The sequence below is a fragment of the Chiloscyllium plagiosum genome, chromosome 9 (genome assembly GCF_004010195.1).
Source record: "Chiloscyllium plagiosum isolate BGI_BamShark_2017 chromosome 9, ASM401019v2, whole genome shotgun sequence".
NCBI classification, from domain to species: Eukaryota; Metazoa; Chordata; class Chondrichthyes; order Orectolobiformes; family Hemiscylliidae; genus Chiloscyllium; species Chiloscyllium plagiosum.
In genome coordinates, this window is record NC_057718.1 from 14,030,628 (window position 1) to 14,046,600 (window position 15,973).

Sequence of the window (15,973 nt, forward strand, 5' to 3'; positions counted from 1 at the left end):
CCTTCAGCTTCTGGGCTAAAAAGGTCCATTGCCTCGCACATCTGCTTCTCCTTTGTCTCCTCATGCATTTGAATGAAGTCCCTGGTTGCCAATTCTTCTGCTTAGGACCTGGGGTGTCTTTCTTACTTGGAAAGCTGTGGAGTTATCACAGTTTAGTGCTTACCAGCATATGCTCCCAAACACTATAAAGCTGAACTTATGCCCATGTCTTATTTTTCTCCTATCTTTCCTCGTGCCCTCTCTGAACCCATCTTGTCCTGTAGACTTGTCCATTCCACCCTCCTCTCTGACCTATCACCTTCATCCCCACTCCCATTCACCCATTGTACTCTTTGCTATCTTCCCCCACCCTCCTCTCTGACCTATCACCTCCATCCCCACCCCCATTCACCTATTGTACTCTATGCTACTTTCTCCTCACCCCCATCCCCATCTCATTTATCTCTCCACTCTGCAGGCACCCTGCCTCTATTCCTGATGAAGGGCTTTTGCCCGAAACGTCGATTTTCCTGCTCCTCGGATGCTGCCTGACCTGCTGTGCTTTTCCAGCACCACTCTAATCTAAATGTTGCTTTCTCAACCTTATTCCCACTAAACTACTGACCAGCCAACTTCTCTCCTGGCTCCAAAATAAGACAATATTATGAGCAATTCTCCCTCTTCAGATACTGACCCCTTACCCTTCAAATCTGCCATTGTGTTTGGAAATATTGTCACTTTCCAACCTCCATATCTTCTCCACATTCTGTGGAACTGTTGTCACTTCCTAAATTAAGGTTCACCTTTCCTGGATCACTATGATTGAATCCCTTCAGTCAGGTTTCTGTCACACCATATTAACTTGCATCAAAGTTATAAGTGAAAGACTGTATGACTATGGCAATGTTAAATTATGCCCTGTCTTCTTTCTCAATTTGTCGGTTGACTTACATGTAAGTTGATTGAACTGTCCTCTTCCAATGATTCTGCTGTAAGGTAGACTGGTAGGACTTCACCCACCTGGTTCCAAATTTATATATCTAGTTGCAGCCAGAATATCACATTGGCTTTTTCTTTCCACTCACAAACCATTACCTCTTGTGACCTGCAGGAATCTATCCTTGGCTCTCTCCTCATTTTTTTCTACACAAGATACCCTTTGCAACATCATGTGAAAATATATTAGTTTCCAGATGTATTGATGATATCCAGCTGTCCTCACCAGTACATCTTCAAATTCCACTATGTCTCTAAATTTTTGTCTGACATCAATACTGGATGAACAGTAAATTCCTCAAATGTTGAAATGATTGCAGCCATTTACTTTGGTCCAATCAGTGACTTCATTCCTTTGCCAAAGATCCCAATTTCTCCTTCAAGAGACTTAATATTAGTGTTATATTAGACCCCAAAGTGAGCTTCCAACTACATATTTACATCATTACTAAGATAATTTATTTTCACTCATCACTCAGGAGTTCACCTGCTGTTGAAACTCTTATCCATTCCTTTCTCATCTGTAGATTTGATTAATTCCCTTCTGCCTGGTGTGGTTCCTGTGTCTTAACTCACACCAAATCCTGTTATGACATCAACCTTGCACTCACTGACCTACGCTGGTTCACTATTAAGCAAGACGTTGACTTTAAAGTTCTTATTCTTGGTTAAATCCCTTCATAGATTTATTCCTATTTCTGTAATCTTTTTCGACCTCACTACCTTCTGCAATCTCTACCCACCTTTAATTCTGGATTTTAAAGTCCCAGACATTAATCATTCCACCATTTGTGGTTGAGATTTTAATTACCAAGAACCTAAGCTCTGGAATTAACTCCCTCTTTCTCCCTCTAACTCTTTTCCTTCTTTAAGATACAGCACTCCTTTATTATCTACCACTTTTTGACCAAGAAGCTTTTGGACATTTGCCCAAATATATTTTTATGTTGCTTGATGTTTCAGAGTGCCCTGTGAAAAACTTTGTGGTGAGATATTAAAGATTCTGTGTCAATATATATGTTCTATAATTGTTTAATTTAAAGGATAAAAATACATTTTGTTTTAAAATCATGAGAGCCATACTACCCTAGATCAAGGTACAAATGCATGTTTACATCTTTCCTTGCCTGCTGTTAAGACAGAAGATAACAAAAAAGTCAATAACTTTGGTTTATATGCAACTTGCCTTCATTATACTAAAATCCTCCAGGGTGCTCACAAATAATGGCAAAAGAGACAGCAATTAAGAAGTGGACGTAAGGACAGGAGGTTGTAGATTTGATAGAAAGATAAAAAACCAGGGGCCATAGATTTAGGATTGGGGCAGGACGTTTAGATGGCACATGAGGAAAACAGAGAGCGTTGAAAATCTGGAACTCTCTGTTTGTGAAAGTGGTAGAGGGAGGTATCTAAACTCACTGCAGAAGAATTTAGATGGACAATGTCAAGACACACAAGGCTATGGGCCGAGTGCTGGAAAATAGAATAGTTAAGTTCATCCTGTCAAAAACAAGCCCCTAAGGACAGAAGACCGAATCTGTACAGTAGACCTCTATGAGGGTTTCAAACAGGAGAGAGCGAGAGATCAAGCTGGACACGGTTTTGCAGGCAGTAAATTTGTTAAAGCACCCTTTGTTACAAATGTCAACGCTGCAAGGAAAAAGAAACTGGGTTTCTGCAACATCTTCTCCCATTTCTTCCCTTCGATTCACGGCCTCCTTGACAACAGCGCTCCTTAGCAACCGTCCGAAACAATATGGCCGATGACAAAGAAGCGGCAGGTAAGCACCGGCTTGGATAAAGGACGGCGATGGTGATGGTGCAACCTTAATAAGACTTTTTAAAAAAAGAACATCAACAACAAGGGACTCTTCAGGCCCGGAGCTTAATTCCAGCTCAATCTTTTCCGCTCAGATTCAAGATGGAGCCCAGCTGGAGACCTCCCAGTCTTTGTTCTGAGCCCAACCCTGAGAGGACGATTGTGGGGAAAGAATTTTAACCCATAATTTGTAGAGAGGGAGGGCTGTAGCTGTCTAGTGTTTATTTTGTTCTCTCTCAAAAAGATCACGGGTACACTATATTAAAACTGGTGGAGCCTGAGTTTACCTTTTCAAGAGCGTTAAAACCCATGGTGTTTTGAAATCAATGTCAGCGACCATTTGAGCGACATATTGAAAAATAATCATCTTTTCCAGATTATAAACAGAAACGGTACTTTTGTTCAAAAAGGCGACAAACGAGTTTATTTAAAGTCCTGCCTGCCTGGTCACAATTTATCGCAATAAACATAGAGAATGCTGGAGAGACTCAACAGATCTAGCAGTACCTGTGGAGGAAAAGCAGTTAACGTTTAAGAGCCCAGTCACCCTTCCTCAGAAAATTTAGTGCATATTATTTTGACAATTCATTTCCGATTTATAGGACTTTTACCTTTGAGTTTATTTTTATAGGAAATCGATTGTTTTAGCAGCAGCCCTACTTTAAAAAACACACCCGTTTATTGATATTTCGTGAAGTAAATTAAACATAGCTTGTAGTTTAAAAATGCGCAATTTTTATATTGCATACAGCTGAAGAAGGGCACTTTCGTGAATTTTTTTGTTGTGCAGGACCATCCACAAGAATACCACTGTAAAGGAGAAACTACACTTATTCTGTACGAGGAGACTCCTGATTGATTAGCAACTGGCCTCCCAAATGGTAGATGCATTGCCATGGAAAATGCACCAGTTCAATGATGAGTGACAGTTAATTACCAAGATTTGTTTACATTTTAAACCAGACAGATTATCTTTGACTGGTCAAGATATGTCCCTGATAAATGAACCTGAGAATGGCCATCATTATTCTATTCTGGTTGAAACACACAGTGTGTGTACATGTTCGTTTTGTCTATAAAGACTAGGACCCTACAGCTTCCAGTGTGCACAGGTATGCCACTTTGCAAACCTGACTAACATTCCTAAAATAGGAGCAAACTACTACAGATGCTGGAACCTGTGCTGAAAACAAGAAATACTGGAGATCACACCAGGTCAAGGAGCAGACGTAAAGAGAAAGCAAGTTAATGTTTTGAGTCTAAATGACTTCATCAGAGCTGAAGTGTGGAGGGGACAGCACCTATGCAATAGGCTGGGTGGTGGTGGAGGGGAGGAGGTGGAGTGCTGGGGGAGAAAAGATGTTGATACTTAATCTGAATTATCAACATCCTTTCCCCTCCAGCACTCCAACCTGTCTGCTCCCACTATTGCATAAATGCTGCCCCCTCTGCACTTCACTTCATCTCTGATGAAGAGTCATCTAGACTTGAAACGTTAGCGTGCTTTCTCTCCATGAATGTTGTCTGACCTGCTGTGATCTCCAACAATCCTAAAATATTTGACAGTGTAATTCTTTGTGCATTCATGATCATGTAGCAAATGTTTTCCAGTTGCAGACTCACATGTAGTATTTGGCACCATGTTTTGAATTTTTCAAACATAGACTGGTTTGTTACAGTCTTGTTTGCTGCAACAGCCAAAATGGTTTGTTGTTTGATATGATTTGCCAGGTTTTGGGACACATGGCCCATACAGCTAGCACTACACTGACACTGAAATTCATTTACCACATTACTCAGTTGTGTAATGGGATGAACATCTTTTTAGCTTGAAGGCAGAATGCATGTTAGTGGCAAACAGCCATTATGATACCACTGCATAGTAGCAGCTTTCAACAGCTAGCATGCTGATCAAACCTTTGAGATATTGTACCCTTTCATCTAAGCTGGATTGCTCAGAGGACCATGCAGTCAGAAACAAAAATGGAAAAAGTGCTGGTGACAGCCATTCTCTGGTTCATTTCTCAGAAAAGTGCCTTGACCAATCAGAGTAGTCTTGCTTGATTTAAAATTTAAACAGATCTTGGCATTTAACTGTTAGTCATCATCTAATTGGTGCATTCTCCATGGTAATGCTAACAGGAATCAATTTGCCAACCAATCAACATTGTCCTCATACAGTATAAATATTGTTTTTCTTACATTATTCTTGTGAATTGTCCTGAGGAGTGCAAAATGTAAAACCTCGAAAAATGTGTCCTTTTTCAGCAATGTTCTGATTCTGTACTACTAAACAACTGTTTCTATATCGCTGTTAAGAAAAGAGCTGCATGAAATATTAAATTTCACAATTCCCTCCTTTGCTGGTAGTATGTAATTCATTTTAAATTCCTTTCTTGAATAACAGTCAGAGAACAGAAGCTGAAGAAAAGCGAGCCACGCTATTCCCAAAGCAATAAAAAGCAATTTATCTTGTTATTTCTGTGGGGTTTTATAATCTTGCCAAACAAAATTTCACTATTATCATATTCAATGGTGTTGAGTTAGAGTGTGGAATTATTTCAAAGGCCAAAATATGTTGTTTTCTCATACCATTAACAAAATTGTATCACAAATGATATAAAATAAAATCAAAGGAAGAAGCATTTCCACCCCATCATTATTTTGATGTTATTATCATCCGTTTGGATGGGCTGAAGATATGCTTTCTGCACACTTCTAACTTGAATTCATTTAACAGTTGGCGTATGGTCTTTAGAAATTGAAGTGGTAAGGTATGTTTACTCCTCAGGCCTCCCAATTTTTCCAAACCTATCCACCTGAAAAAACCTATTCAATCAAATAAAGCCACTGAGAAATGAAATAAAATCAGTCCTGGATGCTCTATTTCTTTATTTTGCTGACTGACAAAGATCTCACAATTATGTTAATTAGAGCTCCAATTCAGTAAAGTATAATTTTGGTCATTCTCCCTAATATCTTCAGAGATATTTGAGGAACTAGACTTGAATATGTACAAAGGCTATCACGGGCACTGTCCCACGGGTAGTATTTTCGGCCCGAATAAACTTTAGCTACTTTATCAATTACCTTCAGCTGCAAATTCAGAAGTCAGACTGATTGCATTCATTTGCAACTCCTTAGATAATGAAATATTCTGTACCTGAATACAGCAAGACCTAGGCAACATTCAGGCTGAATTGAGAAGTAGCAAAATGGAGTCACAAGTAGACAGGATAGTAAAGAAGGTGTTTGGCATGCTTACCTTCACTGGTCAGAATATTGAGTACAGGAGTTGAGACGTCATGTTGTGACCATAAAAGACATCGGTGAGGCCACTTTTAAATTATTGCATACAATTCTGGTTGACCTTCTATAGGAAGGATGTTGTTAAACTTGAAAGGGTGCAGGAAAAATATACAAGGATGTTGCTGGGACTGGAGGGTTTGAGTTAGAGGGAGAGGCTGAATAGCCTGGGGCTTTTTCCCTGGAGCATCAGAAGCTGAGGGGTAACCTTATCAAGGTTTACAAAATCATGAGGGACATGGATAGGGTGAATAGCCAAGGCCTTTTTCTTAGGGTAGGGCAATCCAAACATACAGGGCATAGGATTAAGGGGAAAGATTTAAAAAGGACTTTTTGCATAGAGGGTAGTTGTGTATGGAATGAGCTACTAGAGGAAGTGGTGGAGGCAGGTGCAATTACAACACTTAAAATGCATCTGGATGGATATGTGAATAGGAAGGGTTTAGAGGGATATGAACTAAATGCTGGCGTATGGGACTAGGTCAGATTAGGATGTCTGTTCAGCGTTGGACTGAAGGGTCTGTTTCTGTGTTGTATGACTCTATGACCTTATTACTCTATTTGTGTCATGTAAGTGGCAGGCAATAAGCATCTCCAACAAGAGACAATCTAACTGTATTTCCTCGACATTCAATTATAGTGACTTCACTGAATCTCCACTGTCAACATTCTAGTAATCAATGCATGGATGCAGTGTATCCACCAACCACATTACAGCAATTTAGGATTCTTCGATAGTATCTTCCAAATTTATGTACATTTGTCCACTTTGATGGAAATCTGCCACAAAGTAGTTCATGAGACATTGAAATCAGTCCAGACCCTAGTTATTTAAATGAAGTTCCAACATCCATCTAACCAGCAATATTCCATTAATGTCCTCACCCAAATCATTTAAAAGCCAGTAACAGAAATGATTCGAAAAGGATCCTGGCAGGAAAAATTATGACGTGACCTTATACAGAATCTCCTCTCATCAGTTGCTGTCACTTTCTCTCATAAGATCAGAGTGCCAATTATATATGACAAAATTTAACACTTGATTGAGTACAACATTTTATTGAAAGATTTCTGGATACCAAAACATGGATACTAATTATTAACATCTACCTCCTTTAGGATTATCATCCAATTCTGCAAAAAGCTTAATCACATAAGCAATGTTTGGTAACATTATTAATGCTTTCATCTATTTAGTTTTTGGCTGACAACTTTCAAGACTTCAGCCAATTCTACCCCACTGTACCTTTTGCAAAAACTCTCTCCCTTTCCTATTAGCAGATCAATAATATACTTTTAAGATCCTCAATCACCGAAACTGACATCCGTGTCTACCCTTAAAGTCATTAGAATCATAGAGTCACAGAAATGTACAGCACGGAAACAGATGCTTTGGTCCAAATGGTCCATGCTGACCAGATATCCCAACCTCATCTCATTCTATTTGCCAGCACTTGACCCATATCCCTCTGAACCCTTCCTATTCATATACCCATCCAGATGCCTTTTAAATGTTGCAATTGTACCAGCCACTACCACTTCCTCTGGCAGCTCATTCCATACACACACCACAGGCTGTATGAAAAAGTTGTCCCTGAGGTTCCTTTTATATCTTTCCCCTCTCACCCTAAACTGATGCCCTCTAGTTCTGGACTCCCACACCCCAGGGAAAAGACTTTGCCTATTTATCCTATCCGGGCCCCTCATGATTTTATAAACCTCTATTAGGTCACCTTTCAGCCTTCGACATTCCAGGGAAAACAGCCCCAGCCTATTCAGCCTCTCTCTTGAGCTCAAATCTTCCAACCCATCCTTGCAAATCTTTTCTGAACCCTTTCAAGTTTCACAACATCTTTTCAATAGGAAGGAGACCACAATTGCATGCAATATTCCAAACGTGGCCTAACCAATGTCCTGTACAGCCGCAACATGACCTCCCAACTCCTATATTCAATACTCGGACCAATAAAGGAAAGCATACCAAATGCCTTCTTCACTATCCTATCTACCTGCGACTCTACTTTAAAAGAGCTATCAACCTGCACTCTAAGGTCTCTGTTCAGCAACACTACCGAGGACCTTACCATTAAGTCAAGCTCTGATTTGCTTTCCCAAATTTCAGCACTCACATTTATCTAAATTAAAATCCTTCTGCCACTCCTCAGTCCATTGGCCCATCTGATCAAGATCCCATTGTAATCTGAGGTAACCGTCTTTGCTGTCCACTACATTTCCAATTTTGGTGTCATCTGCAAACTTACTAGCTATACCTCTTATGTTCATATCCAAATAATTTTTGTAAATGACGAAAAGTAGTGGACCCAGCACCAATCCTTGTGGCACTGCACTGGTCACAGGCCTCCAGTCTGAAAAACAACTCTCCACCACCACTCTCTGTCTCCTACCCTCAAGCCAGTTATGTATCCAAATGGCTTGTTCTCCCTGTCTCCCATGAGATCTAACCTTGCTAACCAGTCTCCCATGGGGAACCTTGTTGAAAGCCTTACTGAAGTTCATATGGATCACGTCCACTGCTCTGCCCTAATCAATCTCTTTGTTACTTTTTCAAAAAACTCAATCAAGTTCGTGAGACATGATTTCCCATGCACAAAGCCTTGCTGACTATCCCTAATCAGTCCTTACTTTTCCAATTATGTGTATATCCTGTCCCATAGGATTCCTTCCAACAACTTGCCCACCACCGACATCAGGCTCACTGGTCTATAGTTCCCTGGCTTTTAGCCAACCTCCAGTCTTCTGGCACCTCACCTGTGACTATCGATGATACAAATATCTTGGCAAGAGGCACAACAATCACTTCCCTAGCTTCTCAGGTACAGCTGATCAGGTCCACCTTTATCCACCTTTATGCATTTCAAGACATCTAGCACTTCCTATTCTGTAATCTGGACATTTTTCAAGATGTCACCATCTATTTCCCTACATTCTATATCTTCCATGTTCTTTTCCACAGTAAACACTGATGCAAAATACTCATTTAGTATCTCCCCCATCTCCTGCGTCTCCACACAAAGGCTACCTTGCTGATCTTTGAGGGGCCCTATTCGCTCCCTAGTTATTCTTCTGTCCTTAATGTATTTGTAAAACCTCTTTGGATTCTCCTTAATTCTATTTGCCAAAGCTATCTCATGTCCCCGTTTTGCCCTCCTGATTTCCCTCTTAAGTATACTCCTACTTCCTTTATACTCTTCTAAGGATTCACTCGATCTATCCTGTCTGTACCTGACATATCCTCCTTCTTTTTCTTAACCAAACCCTCAATTTCTTTAGTCATCCAGCATTCCCTATACCTACCAGCCTTCCCTTTCACCCTGACAGGAATATAATTTCTCTGGATTCTTGTTATCTCATTTCTGAAGGCTTCCCATTTTCCAACCGTCCCTTTACCTGCGAACGTCTGCCTCCAATCAGCTTTTGAAAGTACTTGCCTAATACCGTCAAAATTGGCCTTTCTCCAATTTAGAACTTCAACTTTTAGATCTGGTCTATCATTTTCCATCACTATTTTCAAACGAATAGAATTATGGTCGCTGGCCCCAAAGTGCTCCCCCACTTACACCTCAGTCACCCGCCCTGCCTTATTTCCCAAGAGTAGGTCACGTTTTGCACCTTCTCTAGTAGGTACATCCACATACTGAATCAGAAAATTGTCTTGTACACACTTAAGAAATTCCTCTCCATTTAAACCTTTAACACTATGGCAGTCCCAGTCAATGTTTGGAAAGTTAAAATCCCCTACCATAACTACCCTATTATTCTTACAGATAGCTGAAATCAATGGTATGAAAACATGGAGTCATAGAGTTTTACAGCACAAAATAGACCCTTTGGTCCAACTCGACTGTACTGACTAGAGATCCAAAACTAATCTAGTCCCATTTACCTGCATTTGGCCCTTATCCCTCTAAACCCTTCCTATTTATGTAGCCGTCCAGATGCCTTTTACATGTTATAATGTACCCGGCTCCACCATCTTCTATGGCAGCCCTTCGACCATGAGTTAAGCTTCCACCCAACTGCTAGGATCGTCTATTGGCACTTTGGCTATATTGCTGACTTTGAATGTTTGATTATAATAAGTGCAAATTATTGTTGTAACTCAGCCAGAAATACTGAAATTGTCACATTCCCATTTATTACAGAGGCATTAATAGCAGAGCTTCAGAAGAACATCAAAGATGCTTTTGCTGTTTTTGATCATGAGTCAAACAACTCTGTGGATGTCAGGTCAGTCTATGATGCAGAGCTACATTTATGAAAGCAACAATTCTTGTTTTTGAGGGCAAAATTCGTATAGTTACAGAAGATTATTAAAATTTGGACTATAATTTTGTAATGGAGTTTGAGCTCTGTGTGAGGAATGTTCAATCACCTTCTTGTATAGAATTGAGGTCTGTGAACTAAAATGCTTGACAGGATAATGCAAGCCGACATGTTCCCGTCACATAAGGCAATATACATGATTGAGACAAGTGTAGTTATTTAAATAAGAATGTATGGCTTAAGTGGCTGACACATTGACAGCATACACAATACATTTGAATTACTTTAGACCTTGGATGTTTTGTATTGTTATACCTGAATGGAGTACTTGCCATTGCTTGTGTCTTTTTAAATGAGTTTTTTAAAATTCATTTGTGGGGCGTGGGTATTGCTGGCTGGGCCACCATTTATTGTCTTGAGAAGGTGGTGATAAGCTGCCTTCTTGAACCATTGCAACCCCTATTTTGTAGGTAGACCCACAATGCCATTAGGGGGAGAATTCTTTTAATTATGGTAGAAATTTGCAATGACCATCAAAAGTTCTGGCTGCCTTTCCTTTCCCTCCCGACCCATCCCCACTTACCATTCCCTCCCCTGACAATATTTACCTTGCAAGAACTGGATGGACATTTCATCTATCAGAAGGTAAATTGGAAAATCTTGTGCCCTTGCTGTTTTTGGCGGGTTTCACTGGTATTCCACTAGACATCTTGTTGAAAACAGAGATCTTAAGTGGAAAGGGTCCCTGACGAAAATGGAAAATATTGAGAGAGAAGGATGTAGATTGGACAGGAATTGGGGAGAGCAAGACTGTACTCCATTTTGGATACTGCTGGTGGGAATGGCCCACCAGGGGAAAGCCATAGTTGTCAGGTCTCTGGCACTGAGGCTCAGAAGGGAAGGGGGGAGAATAGAAAAGCGCTAGTGGTAGGGAACTCAATAGTTAGATGGATTGACAGGAGATTTTGTGGTAGGAAACGGGACCGCCGGAAAGTACGTTGCCTTCCCGGTGCCAGGATCCGGAATGACACCGATCGGGTTTACAGGATTCTGAAGGGGAAGGGTAAGCAGCCAGAAATTGTGTTACATATTGAAATCATGATATAGCTAGGGAAGAGATTGAGGATCTGAAAAGTGACTACAGAGAGCTATATTGGAAGTTGAAGAACAGGACAAGTAGATTAGTGTTCTCAGGTTTGCTACCGGTGCCACAAGGTAGTGAGGTGAGGAACAGGCAGTGAATGCAACTTAACACGTGGCTGCACAGCTGGTGCAGGAGGGAGGGCTTCAGATATTTAGACATTGGGATGCCATCTGGGGAAGGTGGGACTGGTACATGAAGGTTGGGTTGCACCTGAATTGGAGGGGCACGAATGTCCTGGGTGGGAGATTTGCTCATGTAGTTCGGGAGGGCTTAAACTAGTTTGGCAAGGGGGTGGAAACCAGAGCTACATATCTGAAGGGGGGTAGTTAGATATGGGGGAGTGACAGGATGTAGTGAATCTATCGGGAAGGTTATTCATGTGATGGAACAAAGGGATCAGTTAAAGTGTGTCTGCTTTAATGCAAGGAGTGTCAGAAATAAGAGTGATGAACTTAGATCATGAATCAGTACTTGGGACTATGATGTTGTGGCCATAACGGAGACATGGGTTTCACAGGGGCAGGAATGGTTGCTAGATGTTCTAGGGTTTAGAACATTTAAAAAGAACAGGAAGGGTGGAAAAAGCAGAAGGGGTGTAGCATTGCTAATCAGAGAGTGCATCACAGCTATAGAAACTAAGGTTGTTGAGGAAGGTTTGCCTACTGAGTCAGTATGGATGGAAGTTAGGAACAGCAAAGGAGCAGCGACCTCATTAGGGGTTTTCTACAGACCTCCTAATAGCAATAGGGAGCTTGAAGATCTCATCGGCCAGCAGGTTTTGGAAAAATGCAGATGTAGCAGGGTTGTTGCTATGGGTGACTTCAACTTTCCCAATATTGACTGGAACTTCCTTAGTGCAGATGGTTTGGATGGAGCCGTTTTTTGTCAGGTATGTTCAGGAGGGTTTCCTTATTCAGTGTGTAGACAAGGGGAGAGGCCATTTTGGATTTGGTGCTTGACAATGAGCCAGGACAGGTGTCAGATCTCGCGGTGGGAGAATACTTTGGTGATAGTGATCACAACTGCCTCACATTTACTATAGCCTTGGAGAGGAAAAGGAGCAGTTATCAAGGGAAGATATTTAATTGGGGAAAGGAAAATTATGATGCTATCAGACAGGAGTTGGGTAGTACAGATTGGGAGCAATTGTTCCACAGAAAGGGCACAACAAACATGCGAAGACTGTTTAAGGCGCAGCTGTTGTGAGAGATGCACAAATTTGTTTCTCTGAGACAGGCAAGAATGGGTAAGGTTAAGGAGCCCTGGATGATGAGAACAGAGGTGCTTCTCGTCAAAAGGAAGAAAGCAGCTTACGTAAGGTGGAGGAAGCAAGGATCTAGCACAGCTTTAGAGGATTACAGGCTTACTAGAAAGGAGCTCAGAAATGGACCTCAGGAAGGGGTACGAAAAAGGCTTGACAGGAAGGATTAGGGAGAACCCAAAGGAATTTTACTCACATGTGAAGAATAAGAGAATGATCAGGGAGAAGAGCCAGTCAGGGATAGCATTGTGAATTTGTGCGTGGAGTCTGAGCAGATAGGGGAAGCCCTAAATGCGTTTTTTGCTTCAGTTTTCACTAAGAAAAGGGACCTTGTTGTGAATGAGAACTCTGAGGAGCTGGGAAACAGGCTTGAACAGATCAAAATTGATGAAGTTGATGTGCTGGAAATTTTGGCAAATATTAAAATTGATAAGTCCCCAGGGCCAGACCAGGATTATCCTAGGTTGCTCTGGGAAGCAAGAAAGGAGGTTGCTAAGCTGCTGGTGAAGATCTTTGCTTCCTCACTGTCCACATGAGTTGTACCGGAGGATTGGAAGGAGGCGAATGTTGTTCCTTTTTTCAAGCAGGGGAATAGGGAAATCACTGGCAATTACAGACCAGTCAGTCTTAGGTCTGTGGTCAGCAAGGTTTTGGAAAAGAATTCTGAGGGATAGGGTTTATGACTATTTGGAAAAGAATAGCGTGATTAAAGGCAGTCAGCATAGCTTTGTGAGGGGCAGGTCATGCCTCACAAATCTTATTGAGTTCTTTGAGGTGGTGACAATACAAGTTGATGAAGCTCGAGCAGTGGTTGTGGTGTAAATTGGCTTCAACAAGGCATTTGATAAGGTTCCCCATGGTAGGCTCATTCATAAAGTCAGGAGGTGTGGAATACAGGGAGATTTGGCTATCTGGATTCAGAATTGGTTGGTTGACAGAAGGCAGAGAGTACTTGTCGATGGAAAGTATTCTGCCTGGAGGTCAGTGGTGAGTGGTTTCCCGCAGGGCTCTGTTCTTGGGCCTCTGCTCTTTGTAGTTTTTATAAATGACTTGGATGAGGAGGTTGAGAGGTGAGTTAGTACATTTGCTAATGACACAAAGGTTGGAGGTGCCATTGATAGTATTGAGGGCTTTGCAGGTTGCAGTGCGACATTGACAAGATGCAGAGCTGGGCTGAGAAATGGCAGATGGAGTTCAACCTGGATAATAGCAAAGTGATTCATTTTGGAAGGTCGAACTTGAATGCTGAATATAGGATTAAAGACAGGATTCTTTGCAGTGTGGAGGAACAGAGGGATCTTGGTGTTCAAGTGCATAGATCCCTCAAAGTTGCCACCCAAGTGGATAGGGTTGTTAAGAAGGTATATGGTGTTTTGTCTTTTATTAACGGGGGGGGGGGGGTCAAATTTAAGAGCTGCAAGATTTTGCTACAGCTCTACAAGTCCCCAGTGAGACCACACTTGGAATATTGTGTCCAGTTCTGGTCGCCCTATTATAGGAAAGATACGGAGGCTTTGGAGAGAGCGCAAAGAAGGTTTATCAGGATGCTGCCTGGACTTGAGGGCTTGTCTTACGAAAAGAGGTTGACTAAGCTTGGATTTCTCTCGCTGGACAGAAGGAGAAAGAGACCTGATTGAGGTATCCAAGATAATGAGAGGCAATATGGATGAGATGGATAGAGTCAATAGCCAGAAACTTTTATCCAGGGCAGCAGTGGCTGGCATAAGGGATCATAGTTTTAAGATATTAGGAGGAAGGTATAGAGGAGTCCTCAGAGGTAGGTTCTTTATGCAGAGAGTTGTGAATGCATGGAATGTGTTGCCAGCAGTGGTTGTGGAAGTGGAGTCATTAGGGACATTTAAGCGACTGCTGGACATGCACATGGACATCACTGAATTGAAGGGTGTGTAGGTTAGGTTATTTTATTTTAGATTAGGAATAATCCTTGGCACAACATCATGGGCTGAAGGGCCTGTTCTGTGCTGTACTTTTCTATGTTCTACGTTCTAGTGGTAAATCCTACTGTCTATGTGACACATTGGGATTACAGCTTCATTATTAAATAAAGTAAGATTAGACTACCTGTTGCACTTAACTTGACCAAGCTGACAAAAGGAAAGTCTATTCCAGAATGGGATTGATAGATTCTGCGATACTAAAGTATGAGGGGAATAGATAGGGTAGAAACCTCACCTTTTAAGAGCTGCCAACAACCAAGGGCCATGACTTTATGATAGGAAATGAGAGGTTTAGAGAGGATTTAAGGAAGAAGTTTTTCACAAGAGATTGACGGGTATCTGCCCAAAAGCATGCTCGAGGTAGCAACCATCATAGTATTTAAGAAGTGTTTTGATGAACATTTGGAACACAATAGCATACAAGGCTAGACAGGTGCTTGATAACTGGCACAGGCAGAATGGATCAAAGGGCTTCTTTCTGTGTTGTAAAACTCTATATTGCTATGACATGGGGAGCTAAAGGAGAGGAAAAATGAAGTTTCAACAGAAGATCAGACGAGGTTTTATTGAATGTCAGAGGAGGCTGAAGAGGCCTTCTCCTGCTCCTATTTCTTATAAACGTCCGTAATCTCTATTGCAGCTACTACATAGAAGTGAAAGAACTGGAATAAAACTGACTGCTCTAATGGGAGCCCTAATTAGTCTTGTCTGACTTTCCTGAACTTAAATATTTAGCATGATCTGTCAGGCATATTAGAGAAACAAAACAATGGACTTGTTTAAAATATAATAGGTTGCTAGGCTATCATAAAATAGGAATTTTATTGCTCCCAGTGATCGTTTCTCATCTTTGACTGTTGTGTATTTTGTGTGTCAATTTTCTCCATAGCATCAGGTATTGCTGTGAAGTGGTTATCTTGTTTTTATTAGTCTCTATTGAACATAATATTTTGCTCAGTCCTTGCCAGTTGAGACTTCAACAGTCTATAAGCGAAGCTTAAATACTGCATTATTAATCATAATGTAATGTGGTGTAATGCCTCACATGAGCCTAACTTCACTGTATATTATATAAAATAGGTAATAATTTTAAAGAGCACCCTTGCAATTGAATTAAACTTATAGGAAAGTGTAGGTTGGGGCAGGAGGGACGTTAAAGGGGGATGATGGAAAAGGGTACCTGAGCTAAGAAAATTAAAGTTACTTTGAAGAAATATTTTTGCCTA

The 15,973-nt window shown here is 41.1% G+C and overlaps 1 protein-coding gene across 2 annotated transcripts in view; it reads left to right on the forward strand.

Moving 5' to 3' along the window:
• The first annotated feature begins 495 nt into the window (after nucleotides 1-495).
• The window catches only part of efcab2 (EF-hand calcium binding domain 2), a 73,948-nt gene continuing 58,470 nt past the window's right edge, over nucleotides 496-15,973 (forward strand). For both annotated transcript variants that reach the window (XM_043695422.1, XM_043695421.1), the window contains exons 1-2: nucleotides 496-2,756; nucleotides 10,264-10,348. In XM_043695422.1, coding sequence (XP_043551357.1) covers nucleotides 2,732-2,756; nucleotides 10,264-10,348 — 110 coding nt within the window. In that variant the 5' untranslated portion in view covers nucleotides 496-2,731. The remainder of the gene's footprint in view (nucleotides 2,757-10,263; nucleotides 10,349-15,973) is intronic.